Below are 14,214 nucleotides of genomic sequence, written 5' to 3'. Positions count from 1 at the left end.
AGGACAGGTGGCTTAGGGCCTTGTTCGCCATGCAGGGCCTTTGGCTTCTCTGACTGGGATGGAAGCCCCTGGAAGGTCCAAGCAGAGGAGTGCCTTGACTTATGTTTTACAAGGATCATTCTAGCCATCATATTGTGAAAAGCCTGAAAATGAGCAAGGGTGGAAGGGGGGGTGTGAGTTCGGAGGCTCCAGCAAAATGCCAGGCAAAGGGAATGCAGGCTTGGGCCTGGGAGGTAGTCGTGGAAATGATGCTTCGTGGTCAGATTGTGGATTTATTTTGAAAGCAGAGCCAATAGGATTTGCTGACAGATGGGATGGTGACCTCAAGGTTTTTGGCCTGATTAACAGATTGGATGGAATTGTCATTCACCAAGATGGGGAAGATGGGGGGATGGATAAGTAAGGAGTTTAGGGCTAAGCAGGCTGATGTTGGGGCAAGAGGTTCGGGCTGCAGATAGGATTTGAGTGTTGTCAGGTCCGGTCTTTAGCAGAGCCTGAGACGGGGCTCCGGCTGCCTGTGGTTAATTGCTATGAGGGCCCCCATCGGTTAGCTATTGACTGTAGCTTAAGGGGTAGGGGTGCCTTCGAGGACAAGTGGCTTGTCCTTGAAGGCACCAGCTCTCTGGAAAAGGGACTATAGACCACTGGCAGCCAACAGGCAGGCCCAGAGAGATGGTGGGAAGGGGGCAGCGTGTGGGTGCAGGCCCTGTGAGCGGCCCCGGGTGGGGGGGGGCGCTCCACAGCGCCCGCTACTGAGTCGTCTGCATGTAAATGGCACTTGAAGCCATGAAGCTGCAGGGAGTGACCTGATTGTACGTGTACATTGAGAAGCAAGAGAAAAGGGCCAAGGATGGAGCCCCAGGGTCCTTTGGGCAATGAGAAACCCACCAAAGAGACAGAAGGAGCCGCCTGTGAGGCCGGAGAAAACAGGAGAGTGAGGTGTTCTGGGATCTGAGCTTTCTTTAATCAACCTTATTCTCTCCTCCAAGAAGCCACTTAGTCTAGTTGAGAAGCTGGGACGCACTGGGGATGGAGGCAGGAGCAGACAGGGCTTTCCCACAGGGGCCTGGAAAGGAATGAAAGGACATAGAGTTTGGGGTCTTTAGTGTAAGGATGATAACTGCCGGTGGAAAACACATTTCTGCTTTTCCAGGCTTCCTTTTCCCTCATCTCGCTATTCCGACCTCTGGGAACTTGGATGCACCCTATTCCTCCTTTGGTGCTCTCCTGCTCCCTCATCCCCTTTCTCCTGGGAGCACTACGCCTTTTACGTGCACAAAATCCTTCTGGCAAGGCCTTCTAGGCTACCCAACTCATGGTCCTCATGTCAAGATCTAGGCTACCCAACTGCTGTGGCTTTGGCTGAATTTTCCCAGGGGGCTGCACGGCCGAAGGAGCCAGTGATGTTGCCATTATTGCTGTCCGAAGCCAGTCCTGTGATGAGTCAGATCCCAGAGGGCTGTCCTGCCTGCAGCCCATGGGCCACATGCAGCCCAGGATGGCTGTGAATGTGGCCCAACACAAAATTGTACATTTACCTAAAACATTATGAGGTGGTTCTTTTTTGTTTGTTTGGTTTTTTTTTTTTCTTTTTTGCGTGTGTGATTATGTGTCACAATGTATTTAATGCATGGCCCAAGACAACTCGTCTTCTTCCAGAGACACCAAAAGCTTAGATACCCCGGCATGGCTTCCGACCATGGGATGCTGGGTTCTCCTTTCATTGTCCCACCCTGTACTCCATCAAGGAAACGTCTTTTGAAGTCAGTGGGGAAGAGGCTCATAAGGCAGACTACAAAGTAGAGGAGGACCCGTGAGGGCCCTCCCCCAGCGTTCCAGAGTCATGGAGGTGGTGCATCCTGCAGCTGTTGAACTCTTCCGAAGCTTCCGGCTGCAGTGGACCTTCGCAGCTGTGCAAGAAAACTCAAGGAGACCACCACAGGGACAGGGCTGGGCTGGGTGGTTGGGCTCACCCCACCTCCGTGCCCTGCGGAGCCTCCATTTGGTCCTCTTGCTGTGGTCCTGAGCCTAGGCTGAGCCTCTTGTAGAGGACGTACTTGCGCACAGGGCTGGGTGGCGGCGGCTGTGGTGGGGTCCTCGTCCACTCCCTGAACTTGGCCTCTTCTCACTGGGGATTGAAAAGCACCACCTGCATCCTTGTAACGGCCCCTGAGGAAGAAACCCTGGGGACAGTATGGTTAACATTGTCAGCACATTGCTTGCATTGCTTTGATTGAAGGGTGCAGAACTGAGTCACTAAACTTTTGATTTCAAAGGAAATCAAACCGATCTTTAAAACATATATATACACACACACATAGGTATATGTGTATATGTGTGTATATATATACATATATACGTGTGTGTGTAAGCAAATTCCTCGAAACCTACCATGAAACCCCAATGTGCAAGCTGCACTCAATGACCTCAAGCCAGCACTTCCCTGAATGGGTTTTTTGGAAGAGCCTAGAAGATTCTTGTATTGAGACCTCATGGGTTCAGCATCAGCCTGGTACGTCTTTTGGAAAAACAAACCCATTTGTCAGCTTTGCGGGAGTTTCCAGACTCGCCTATGACGCCTCCCTTGCCCTCTGACCCGCCAGACACAGGCAGTGTTGGGTTTTCTCAGGCTGGTCCACCCAGGGAGGCTGCCCACTCTGGGGGTGGGGGGGAGTTGGTCCAGCCCCACTGCCAGTCTGGTAACCCAGGCCGGGGCACCCACTGGGTAGGGTCTAACGGATACTCCTTGTGGCCTCTGTTAATGATCAGACTTTAACAGTGAATGGCTGAGGGTTCATGTGTACACAGGTTTAAAAGGGACTAATTGTCTGGAATGTCTCACATACCAACATATTCAACATACTAATATCTTTCTAAGTCTTAAGACTTTCTATTTACTGCCACAGACCTGTTGTACCCCACCGGGATCGCGGAGTAGCACTGGGTGCGCCGACCACAAAGGCTGCCTTAGGAAAGGTGGCAGAATTTTAGGAGTTCTTACTCAGGGAATGTTAAAAGCACAAAAATTGTATTGAACGAATCTCAGTGGCAAACAGAAAATGATTTGTTAGATTGTCAATGGGAAAGGGTTTATTATGACTGCTGGTGGGGTAAACAGTGGCCGGTTTCTGCCAACATTTATGGAAATAACGTTTTTAAGTTTTAAATGTGAGCTGTAAACCTGAGCGCCTTCGGTTTTTCAAAAAAGAAAAAAAAATTCAATAGTGAAACTGTGGGGAGAAGATGGACTGGAGCCAGAGAAAACATTCTCATTTAATAGTGTTTGCACATGGAACTACAACACAGTTTGTAGCGAGGCACTGAGAAAAACCCACAACTAATCCTTCATCGCAGCTGTCTGAACTCTTGATCATCTGCCATCCCCCAAACAGCGACTTCTTTTTTCTGGTGACTCCAGGCTTGAATGACCTAGTGTGGAGAGTTTAAACTATATACAAGGGGCGGGGGAAAAGGAAAGGAACCTTAAATAAGCCTCAGCCAAAGGTTTTGTGCATTGGACTTCCTGTGCCTGCAGCCGGGCAAGGCTGTTTATTCCCGCCCCGTGCCCGTGGCTTCTCCCCGAGAAGGAAGGCACCAGGACAGTCCAGCTTCGCCTTGACTGACCCTCTCCTACCCGTGAAGTGAGGGTCAGGAATGGCTGTGGTTTATGCCATAGTGGAGTGCTTCTCTGCAGGGAAGGCCTGTGAGCCGCCATACCCTAGCACCTAACGTGGCCCCCGGCCCCCTCAAACATCCGCTTTGGTGAATAAATGAGCTGGCTCACTGTCCTCTAGGAGCTGATGGGGTAAGATACTGGTGCCTCATTTTACAAGAATAGAACAGGAACCAATTAGGTAATTGGCCAACGGATACAAGATCAATCTCAGCGCTTCATTGCTTTATTTAGGGTGGCGGTCAGCAGGCTAAACCATAAAGATTGCTGATACAAAGGTGGCTGATGTCTTTGCCATCCCTCCTCCTCGGACTAAGGCAGTTTATATAATCTCACGCTTATGGAGAATTAGAACCTAGAAAATCATGGAAAGCAATGATTTAAAAAAAAAAATCACATGAAAGGTTTTATTTTGCTTATCCTTTCCTGTTTCTCTATCCATGGATGAGGCTGTCTTAACCACACCCAGTTATTCTGGGATGCATGTTCTAATGAGCTCTGTTTTCTCAGGTCTGTGAGATTTCTGACATTGATCTAGCAAAGCAGAAACCTTACCCTGAGGACTTTCAGATCTCACACAGCAAGTGGTCCTTGCTCGTCATAAGCAGGCTGAGGGCCTTTCAGGAGAGATTTGTTCTCCCAAGGAAGGTTTTCTTTCAGAGACCTGGGATCCCATTAGGAAAAGCACTTCAAATCCAGAGCTGGCTTTGGATCTGATGAGTTGTTCCCTCACTGCCAGTATCTCAGAAGGGACAGAGTACTTACTGTTCCAAACAAGGCCCCAAACCGTCTTCGGGCCTGACTGCCCACAGCCACCATGTTCCATGCATGTCACTAAAGGGCAAGCAAGGAGAAAGAGGGTGGAAGGAGGCAGGTGGAAAGAGTGAGGAACCAGCTAGTGCAAAAACAGAGACTCGTGGTAGGGAGAGTTCAAACATGAACTTCTAGAAGAGGTGGCTGACACAGATTTCGTTGATGTCAGTGGAAAAGTTTGGATTGAGGAGTGGTGATGTTGGGAGGAAGAGTTTGTGCGTTGACAGATGTCTTAGGTCTGGATCCCTTGAAGCAAAGCCTTGTGCAAGTGATGAGTAATCCCTGGTTGGCTGGGGGAGAGGAAAGGTGTAGGGGGCAGGAGCTCGCTAGACTCCCCTGAAATCCTGCTGCTGGGAGAGTTAGGCTTAGAGGGTGGGCAGCCTCAACCACAGCAAGTTTTAAGACATTACTTTCAAGATGATTAGACAATCTTTTTTTTTTTTTTTAAGCCACTGTGATGTGGCCTAGATATAAAATGCATTAAACAACTATTTGGGGAACTATTATTTTAAATATCTCAGAAGGTTTGTGTTAAAGGACACCCCCAATTTTCATGAGCATTAACCATTTACTAGTCTCAAAACATGCATAATGACAGAATTTTAATTAATCCTCCCTTCTCTATGGGCACTTTTAGATCCTACAACATTAATTTAGATAACACCAAATCAATGAAAACTGAAAAACTTATGTGTTGGGCTTATTTTGCTGTTTGTCTACAAAACATTTACATGTATTAGTATATTTATAATAAATTTATTAATACATTTGTATTAATATTACCTATTTTGGGGTTGGTATTAAGTGAATGTTCTTGTGTTATTACATAATATTTGGATAACACAATCCTAAGGTTGAGATAGAGGTTATTTTATACTGTTAAAAAATAGAAAAGTTAGATTACAAAAGAATCTAATTTATAAATATATACAGTCTCTGGCTTTTATTCTGTTGTGTTTTGCTTTGGCTACATGCAGAAAGCATTTCATTCTTACTGTTCTAGGTTTCATCTGACACACGGGTGTTCCATTTGGTACCTTCAGGTCTTTGTTTTACACAGTCATGGAGTCTAAGGTCTTTCATTTTTCTGTATTGTCTCTATAGCTACTGAGACTATTATGTTTCCAAAGCTTGCACCGAAAAGAGGTGGCAGGGTAGAAAACATGATTCAAGGATTCTTTTTTTCCTTAGGTAAAACACTACTAATAACTTTTCACTAATAAAGACATTCAGGATCTCTCTTATGAGACACAAGAAAACTTAGACTCTCAGTGTCAAAATAAATATATGCCCTCATCGCTTTTTACCAATGGAAACGATTTCCAGTGGAAATGATTTCCATTTACCAATGGAAACGATTTCGAAGAAGGTGATTCATATTAGAAAAATGTAATGTGTTTTGTTTCTGGGCCAATACATAGGAGGTCACTGGACATGGTATTTCAGCAGCTGTAAATGCCCCCTCAGTTGCACATTGACTTCCATGCAAGACAGACCACAGGGGTTACGCATCTTCTGGCCTCCAGAGCTTCAGCGGGCTCCAAGGCTCACAATGCATCATAAAGCCATGGTACTCAAACTTGAGCATGCATTTAACGCACTCGGAGGGCTAGTTAAAGCAGAGCCAAGCCGTGCCCCCAGTGTTTCTGCTTCATGTGTCTGGGTGGCACCAGGAAATCTGCAGCCCCAGCAAGTTCCCAGGTGGTAATGATGCCTCTGGTCTGAGGACCACGCTTTGAGAACCACTGTCGTACACAATACTTGCTGAGCCACCAAAAGATGGCCTGATACTATGAAATGGGTTGCTCAACAGCCAGATGAGCCCATTCTGGACTCATGTTATTTCCATTGAGCTCACAATTGCCACAGGAGAATAAAGGAGAGATCAGCACAGACCATTTCAGAGTTTTAGTTCGTGAGCTTCTCCATCAAGTAGGTACCCACACCTGACAGCCCAGTCCTTAGCCCTCTTAAAACATTATTTTCCCTCCCATGTCATTCCCTATTACTGAAGTTCAGAGAAATGGTTAATCTTGAGAGAGGAAACCAGGGACTGAGTTTTGTTAGTCCTGGCAAAAATTCTAAGACATTCCTAGGCAGAGACTGGTCAAGGACAACTAGGCCACTTCTTCCGAGAGGAAATGGTGTTTACTGGTACAAAGCTAACCTTGTCTTTTCAAAAAACGATGGGCGGTCCCACAGAAAGGAGGGAACAGAAGCGGATGTGTGTCCAGCTACTCCTCGCAACCCCCCCCCCCCCCCCCCCCACCCCCATCCCCAAAATGTCTTGAATTTTCTCCAATTTCAACAATTAAAAAGAAGTCCCAAAGCCTCTAGACTATGTCCTGGTTCTTAGCTCATCTGCCCTCAGCAACATCACATTAAAAGGAAATAACCCATTATTCTTCTAGATCCCACTCCCGACAATTAAATATCTGTATCCTAAATAACACTGCTCTCAAATGCTCCGTTTATCACACCTATTTCAAAAATGTCAGGTCACGGAGTCAGTCATTTTATTTCTTAACAAAAGAAAAGAAGACAATAGTATGATGAAGCAAGAGGTGAGTTTTGACCTCGTGGTGGAATTAGGGCCCAAGCCCAGGTCTTGGATTAGTGCAATTCACTCCAGGGTGGAAGGTTGAAGAGATATTGGTGTGTGTGATGATATCATCCAGACCTCCCGGCCAGGTGCCTCCAGAGATAAGTCTCAGCCTATAAAGCAAAGACCTGAGGAAAAAAAGACAAGCCCGATGCCACCTGTTTCATGCTCTAGTGAATTATCAGTGTTTATCAATGTGATGTGTCACAGTTTGTTTTCCCACCAAGTGGCTTGGGGGAAGCCCACTCTGAAGTGGCTAGACCTTCTCCATCTCAATCTGCTGGTGGTAGTGCCGAGCCTGCCGCTGGCCCACGTTCAGCTTGTACACGGAGCTCTTGTGCTGGCACCTGCGGTAGCCCCACACAGCCCCCACGCCTGCCAAGAGCAGCAGCAGGCACAGGACGGTGACAATGGTGGCAATGATGGGGCCTCTGCTGAGGCTAGGACACTCATCTCCCACACATGTCTCCAAGGTGGGAAGAAGCTCCTCACTCGCACCGGGGCCAGGGCCTTCTTGTCCCAAGAAGTCTTCAGACAGCAGGTATGGGAAGTTATCCTGGACCTCGGGAGCAGTGGTTTCCGCGGGCGTGTGGGTGGCCACCGTGACAGTTGAGGGAATGTGGTTAGGTGTCTTTGCGACAGCAGTTGTGTCTGTGTCCAAGGTAGAGCTGGTGAGTTCATAGGGCAGGGTGGCCACGGGAGACTTCTCTGTGGCGAATCTCCAAGGAAGAGTTGACTGGTGGTAGCTGGTCAAGCCACCATCCCCCTTGGAGGGACCTTCAGTTTCAGACACACTCTTGGGTCTGAGAGCAAAAGCTTCTACATCTAGTGTTTGAGATGGAAGAACCGAACTATGGGTCATGTCCTCGCTTGGTGTGAGGGCAGTACTCCCAGGCTTCTTAGCTTCCACGAGAAGGGGCTGATGGGGAGTAAATACAACACATTCTTCCTGCCCTACTGATCCATCCCCTTTGTCCTCATCTTCCTCCACTTCTTCCTCTTCTGCCTCTATCTTCCGCCAAGCCCCATCGGTCACAGGGTAGCCGTCTAACCAGGACTCGTCGCTGCTGCTCACCATTGGGTCCCCTACCTTGCTGTCGTTCCTGCCAAAAGATGGCCCCGAGGGGTCATCACTGCTGCTAGAAATCCCCTTGGTTTCGGGTTCGCCTGGGGCCAACGTTACACCACTGTGGTTGTCTCCAGCAGGGAACTGCCTTTTGGTGTCATCGTCCATCTCCTTTTCCAGCTCAAGCTTGTGTGAGGTCTCGGCGGGAAGCCAGAACAAGTACTTCCCTTTCAGTACAGACCCTGGCAGGTCCGTGGGGGTGCTGCTCCCGGTGCTCGGCAAGCCTGTAGTGGGCCCAAAGGTTGTGTCCTGGGCTATGTTTTCTCTCCCCGCAGAAACAGAGACCAGACGGTCCCGTTTTGGAACCTCCTCAGAGGCCTCGCCCCGACCCTTGTCCTCCTCTGCCTCTGTCCGGGAATCCTCCACGGGCTCTTTGAATGACACAGATCTGTCATCGGGGAAATTATCTTCATAGTCAATATGTGCCTCAGCCTCATCTGGAGGGAAAGAGGGAAAACAACCTCGTTAGGTTCAAGGTCACAGAGTCCACGTTGAACACGAGAAAGGCAAATAAAAAGCATAAGGATTGAAACAGATTAAATAAATCTGTCATCTACAGATGAAATGACTGCGCATGACAGACAAACCCAAAGCATCTCCATATAAAAGCTGTTATAATTAATATGTGTTTATCAAGAACACTGGATCTATGGTCCATATAAAATATCAGTCGTATTTCTATATACCAGCAATAAACAGAAAACAAAGATTTATAGAGATGCCAGTCGCCATAGCATTAAAAAAAAAATCAAACACCTAGGAATAAATTTAGCAAAAGATGTGCAAAATTTCTGCATGGAATGGTACAAAACATTGCTGAGTAAAACCAAAGAAGAGCTAAATAAGTGAAGGGATAGACGACATTCGTGAAATGCAAGACTCAAAACTGTTGTCAATTCTGTCCAAATTGATCTATCTAGATTTAATACAATCCTAAACAAAAAACTGAGACATTGACAAGCTGATCCTAAAATTTATGGAAATGCAAAGGGCCAAGAATAGACAAGGCATTCTTGAAAAAGAAGAGAAAAGCTGTAGGATGTCCACTACAAGATTTCACAGTTTTTCTATAAAACTGGAGTACTTTTTAAGGCTGTGGTATTGGCACAAGAATTGATCATAGGATCACACTAACATTATGAACTTCTGTTCATCTAAAGCCTCCAGGAAGAGAGTCAAAATGCAAGCCACAGAGCTGCAGATATTTGCCATACATGTAATTGCCAAAGGGTTTGTATCCAGAATTTATAAAGAACTCCTACAAATGTATAATAAATAGGCAGACAAAGTTGGCAAGATATGTGAATTGGCACATCACAAAGAACTCTGACAAATGTATAATAAACAGGCATAGCAAAGTTGGCAGGATACTTGAATTGGCACATGACAAAGAAAGAAATCTAAGTAGTCATTAAATGTGTAAAGATGCTCAACCTCAACAGTAATAGAGAAATGTTAATTATTGCCATAATGAAATACCATTACATAGCGCCAGAATGGTTAAAATCATGCAGACTGACAGTATCTAGTGTTCACAAGGATGTGCACACATGTGGTGGGAGTGTGAATTGAAGCAACAGTTATGGAAAACTGACACTGAACATATGCATGTTCTGTGGCACAGCAATTCTGCTACTAAATATAGACTCCACAGCAACGTGTATTGAGTATAATACAATGAGCTCCTACAAAGCAATATGAAATAAATGGACAACCTAGTAGAAAATGGGCAAGAGAATTAATAGCCACTACACAAAGGAGATACTCAAGTGGCCAATAAACATAAGGTGGTCAACATCATTAATAATAGGGGAAATTCAAATGAAGTGATATTGCAACCTATACATCAAGATGCTGAAAATTAAGAAGACTGACAACACCACTAGTTGGTGGGGATCTGGAGCTCCTGGAACTTCAGAGCTATGTGTATACCTACTAAAGTTGAACACATACATACCCCATGACTGAACAATTTAATTCCTTGGTATATACTTAAGAAGCGTGACTGTAACCTGGGCACCAAAGGACCTGTACAAGCATGCTCTTAGAACAGCCCCATACTTGGAACAACAAAAATGTTCATCAACAGTAGAATGGAATACTCCACAGCAAAGAAAAAGAATGAACTACAACTTCATAGAATAACATAGATGTGTCCCATAGACATAATGTATAATTAGTCTATGCTTCCACCTAAATGAAGTTTAAGCTGGGAAAACATAATTCACAGTTATAGTATAAGCTCGGATAGTGGTTATTCTAGAGAGGTAGTAACTGGAAGGGAACATCGAGTGTTCTAGGATTGCTGGTGATGTCCTACGTCTTGATTTGGGTGATGATTACATGGCTGTGTTTATGATATGATAACGCATTGAGCTCTATTACCTTTGCTTTTTGAAACGTCCTGAATTTTTATGGTACTCAAATAAAAATTTAAACAAATGATCAAAAACACACATTATTGTTCCAGAAAAAAACTGACACAGAATGCCAAGATTAAAAGAATAATCCAACTGATAACCAGGCAGAAAAGGCAAATCAAGAGCAAGAACAAAAATTAAATCAGGCTTGCCTATTATTTCTCCTCAGCATTCAATAGGAGACAGGAGAATAATGTCTATATAACCTTTGAGAGAAAGAAAATGTAATTCAACAATATTATACTTTGTTAAGATGTCATTCAATTATGAAGATAGTAGGCATTTTTTTAGGATGTTTGTACTCTGAAGGAATACACCATGTGATATTGTACGTGTTACTTCCATTAGGTTGTAAACCAGCTGGTACTAGAATTCCAAACAAGAATTCACAGTTGAGGAGTGGACAGTTAGCATTCTCATCAGGCAACTCGTCCTCTAGATATGGCTGCTACAAGTACCTCTGTTATCTGCATCTTGATCAAAACCATTGCTTTGTTAATTAGCACCCTGAGTATCTAAGTTGGTTTTGTACTGGTGATTGTAGTGGCCTATTAACTACAATGATAACTACTAGAAACTGGCTGTCATTGGTAAAACAAAACGTATTTATGATACAGGGATTGGCTAAGAACATTTTAGAGACACTTCTCACCCTTATATGGACAGGGTGAAACCAAACTAGACCTTGATGCTTGAGACATAAGCCTTAAATGGTCTCACTGGGGAGTCATGTGTTACTCACTGGAATGATGGGAACAGCATCTATCTGTGGTGGCAGTGACCCTGTTCTCACTGCAAGCCTGCCCAGCTCCTCCCAACCTGGGAACTCTGAGAACAAGGCCATGTCCCCTCTGCCTTGTATTCTCAGCACACAACAAGGTGCTTGGCACATAGCAGACACTCCATAAATGTTTTTTGAATGAATAAATGAGTGAATGAAAAAGTGAATAAGTGAGTTGTGGAAGCTCACTTTGAAAAAGCTTGAGTCGGTCTGGAAGTCTATCCAGACTGAGCTGAGAGAGAGAGAGAGAGAGAGAGAGAGAGAGAGAGAACGCGCGAGCGTGTGTGCGTGCATGCATGCGTGCATGTGTGTGTGTGTGTGTGTTGTCTGGAGGTTCCGCCTCCACAGCTCCCTGAGCCTAGGGCATCTGTGGGCGGCAGCCCAGGGCCCTGAGCTGAGCTCTCCCGGTCTCCCCAGGATCACAAGTCAAGGTCCTGGATCAGACACAGGTTCCCACTTTGTCACAGTTTTCCCAAAACCTCAAATGAAGACAAGGACACCAGCGTTTATAAATAGTCTACTCATGAAAAAGTGCCCCATGCCTGTCTTTCTCCTTATGAGTGATAGTAAAATTTGTCACTCACTGAATTTCAACCAAAAATTAAATTCTGCCCACCGGACCAAGGCACCCAGCCCCTTGCCTGTTGAGGCGCCATTTCTCTCACGTCCCCTCTGCTTTTCTGCAGACGCACGCCCCTCTGTCATTCAGCGATCCTCCCAGCCCTCTCCCCTCCCCCACGCTCTCCCTGAAACCCGTGCGAACACAACGTGGGGCCTTGTGAATTAGACCTACAGGTCCAGGAAATATAAACTTCATGGGTTCTCTTGGCAAAAATCAGGCCATTCCCTGCGTGTTTATATCTAACTGTTACTTTAGGGAAACAGAAGACCACAGAGAGACAGAATTCAGGCGCAAGAGCAGAAGGCTCGCTTGTGCCCAGCCTGCGTTATCGGGGTGTGGCAGGGTCGGGGTGAATGTGCAAGGCCCGAGCCTAGAAGCCTGGGGTTCTCCTAGAACCGTTCATCTTTCTTCATGTTGTTGCATTTCTGGAAGCCCACACGTACCTTCTTTTTTTCCTCTGGTCTTGGCTACACAGCCTTTAAAAATAGTAATTTTGAAAAAGACACCCAGACAAGCCAGAAATAACCACTGGCTCAAGGAACCTCTGAACAAATATGGCAATATTGACCGGGAAAGTCTGAATTCAGTTTCAGGCTCATGTTTTATTCTATGAAGGAAGTTAAGTCCAAACGATGAAGAAAAACAGCAACTGAGGTTAATTTAAGGAAATAAAAGAAAGGCTTTAGCCGTGAGAGGAAAGAGCAAAGGAGCTCGCTGAGGGAACAACCAGCTTGCAAAGGGAGCCCTGCGCTGCCCTAGTGCGGTGCTCCTCTTGAAGTTAGATACCTCTGGAGGAAGTGCACAGATGTGACACAGGTGTGGGAATGAGACCTGCCTGGTTTTACAGATACAGATGTTGGAATGAGACCAGCCTGGTTTGGCATCCTGGCTCTGCTTCTTCTGGCTATGAGATGCGGGCAGGTCATTGAACCTTCTCGTGCCTCAGTTCTCCCATCTGTAAGTTGTAACAAGCCATTTCTACTTGCAAAGATTAAGTGAGAAATAAAGTGTGTAAGACTCCTCACATAGGAAGGGGCACAGGGGGAGTCGGGGAGGATGGGAATGTTCTGTGTTTTGGTGGTGGTGGTGGTTTCATGGGTTATACACCTGCGACAGCTCAGAGACTTTTATACTTTGAATGGGTACAGTTTATTGTAGGCCAATTATGCCTCAGTAGAGTCGTTAAAAAAACAGAACAACAAAAACAGTTTGTAGGATAGCGACGGTATAGAGCAAGTATGGGCCGGTTGATGATAGCTCTTTCTCAGTGCATGCCTGGGGAGTGTGTCCTGTTTCCACAGTGGTGACAGACCAGGGAAGGGGCAAAGGCTGCCTCTCCGATGTCAGGCTCAGAGGTAGTGGGGCCGCTCAGGCGAGATTAAGGTTGGCGTCACTCACTTTCCCGATACTACAGAGAGTACAAACAGAAGCCACAGTACTTGCGGTGGAAACCCTTAAAGGCCTTTCGCAGCCTTTGTCAGGGCAAGTTTTAGAGAAGGAACAGGACAAACCATAAAGGAAGAAGTCTACGAATCTCTCACTTCCTGAGTTGTCCACCTGCGGCTACTGCTCTCTCCACCCCAGCCACAAAGATGGGATAAGAAGCCTCCCTGGCAACGCGGGGCAGAGGCCACAGGACCGCTGAGTGCAAAAGGCAGGAGAGCGCAGTGGTGTGGAAGCCACTGTGAGGCCAGGAGGGTGGATGGGGGGGTAGCCAGGGTGCCAAGGGAACCACGATGGCTCCATAGGAAGGCCACCAGTGGGACTCGTGTGGGCACCAGCACTGCGGTTATGCATCCAGGGGTGGCCACCTGGAACGCTGGGAGGTCAGAGACAGGTCATAGGGGGCAGGCAGCCAGAGAAAAAACATGGCCCTGAAGATGGATATAAGACTTGGCGTAGTAAGAAGCCCAGAGAAATCCAAACACAGCATGGACGTCTGCTGCATACACGCTTAAGGAGCAAAGCAACAGGATTTTTCTGTAATTAGAACAACAACCAATTATAGTTAGATATTGAGAACATCGGAGAGGTATGACAGGCATTTTGTGCTGCCCAACTGGGAGTGGAAACCAAGAAGATGTGTGGATTTGGACAGGAAAATGGAAAACTAAATGGCCACAATCAGGCTCAGACTCTAGGAACCCAAGCTGGAGAAATACTAACCCACAGAGGGG

General features: G+C 46.3%; 1 protein-coding gene across 1 annotated transcript in view; it reads right to left on the bottom strand.

Moving 5' to 3' along the window:
• Positions 1-7,017: 7,017 nt before the first annotated feature.
• Positions 7,018-14,214, bottom strand: part of SUSD5 (sushi domain containing 5) — a 28,701-nt gene continuing 21,504 nt past the window's right edge. The window contains exon 5 of the mRNA XM_054594910.1: positions 7,018-8,651. Coding sequence (XP_054450885.1) covers positions 7,345-8,651 — 1,307 coding nt within the window. The 3' untranslated portion in view covers positions 7,018-7,344. The remainder of the gene's footprint in view (positions 8,652-14,214) is intronic.

The sequence above is a fragment of the Pteronotus mesoamericanus genome, unplaced genomic scaffold, assembly GCF_021234165.1.
Source record: "Pteronotus mesoamericanus isolate MK-2021 breed Mesoamerican mustached bat unplaced genomic scaffold, CSHL_Meso_final scaffold_54, whole genome shotgun sequence".
In the NCBI taxonomy this organism is placed as follows: domain Eukaryota; kingdom Metazoa; phylum Chordata; class Mammalia; order Chiroptera; family Mormoopidae; genus Pteronotus; species Pteronotus mesoamericanus.
This window is presented reverse-complemented; position numbering and strand designations above follow the sequence as displayed.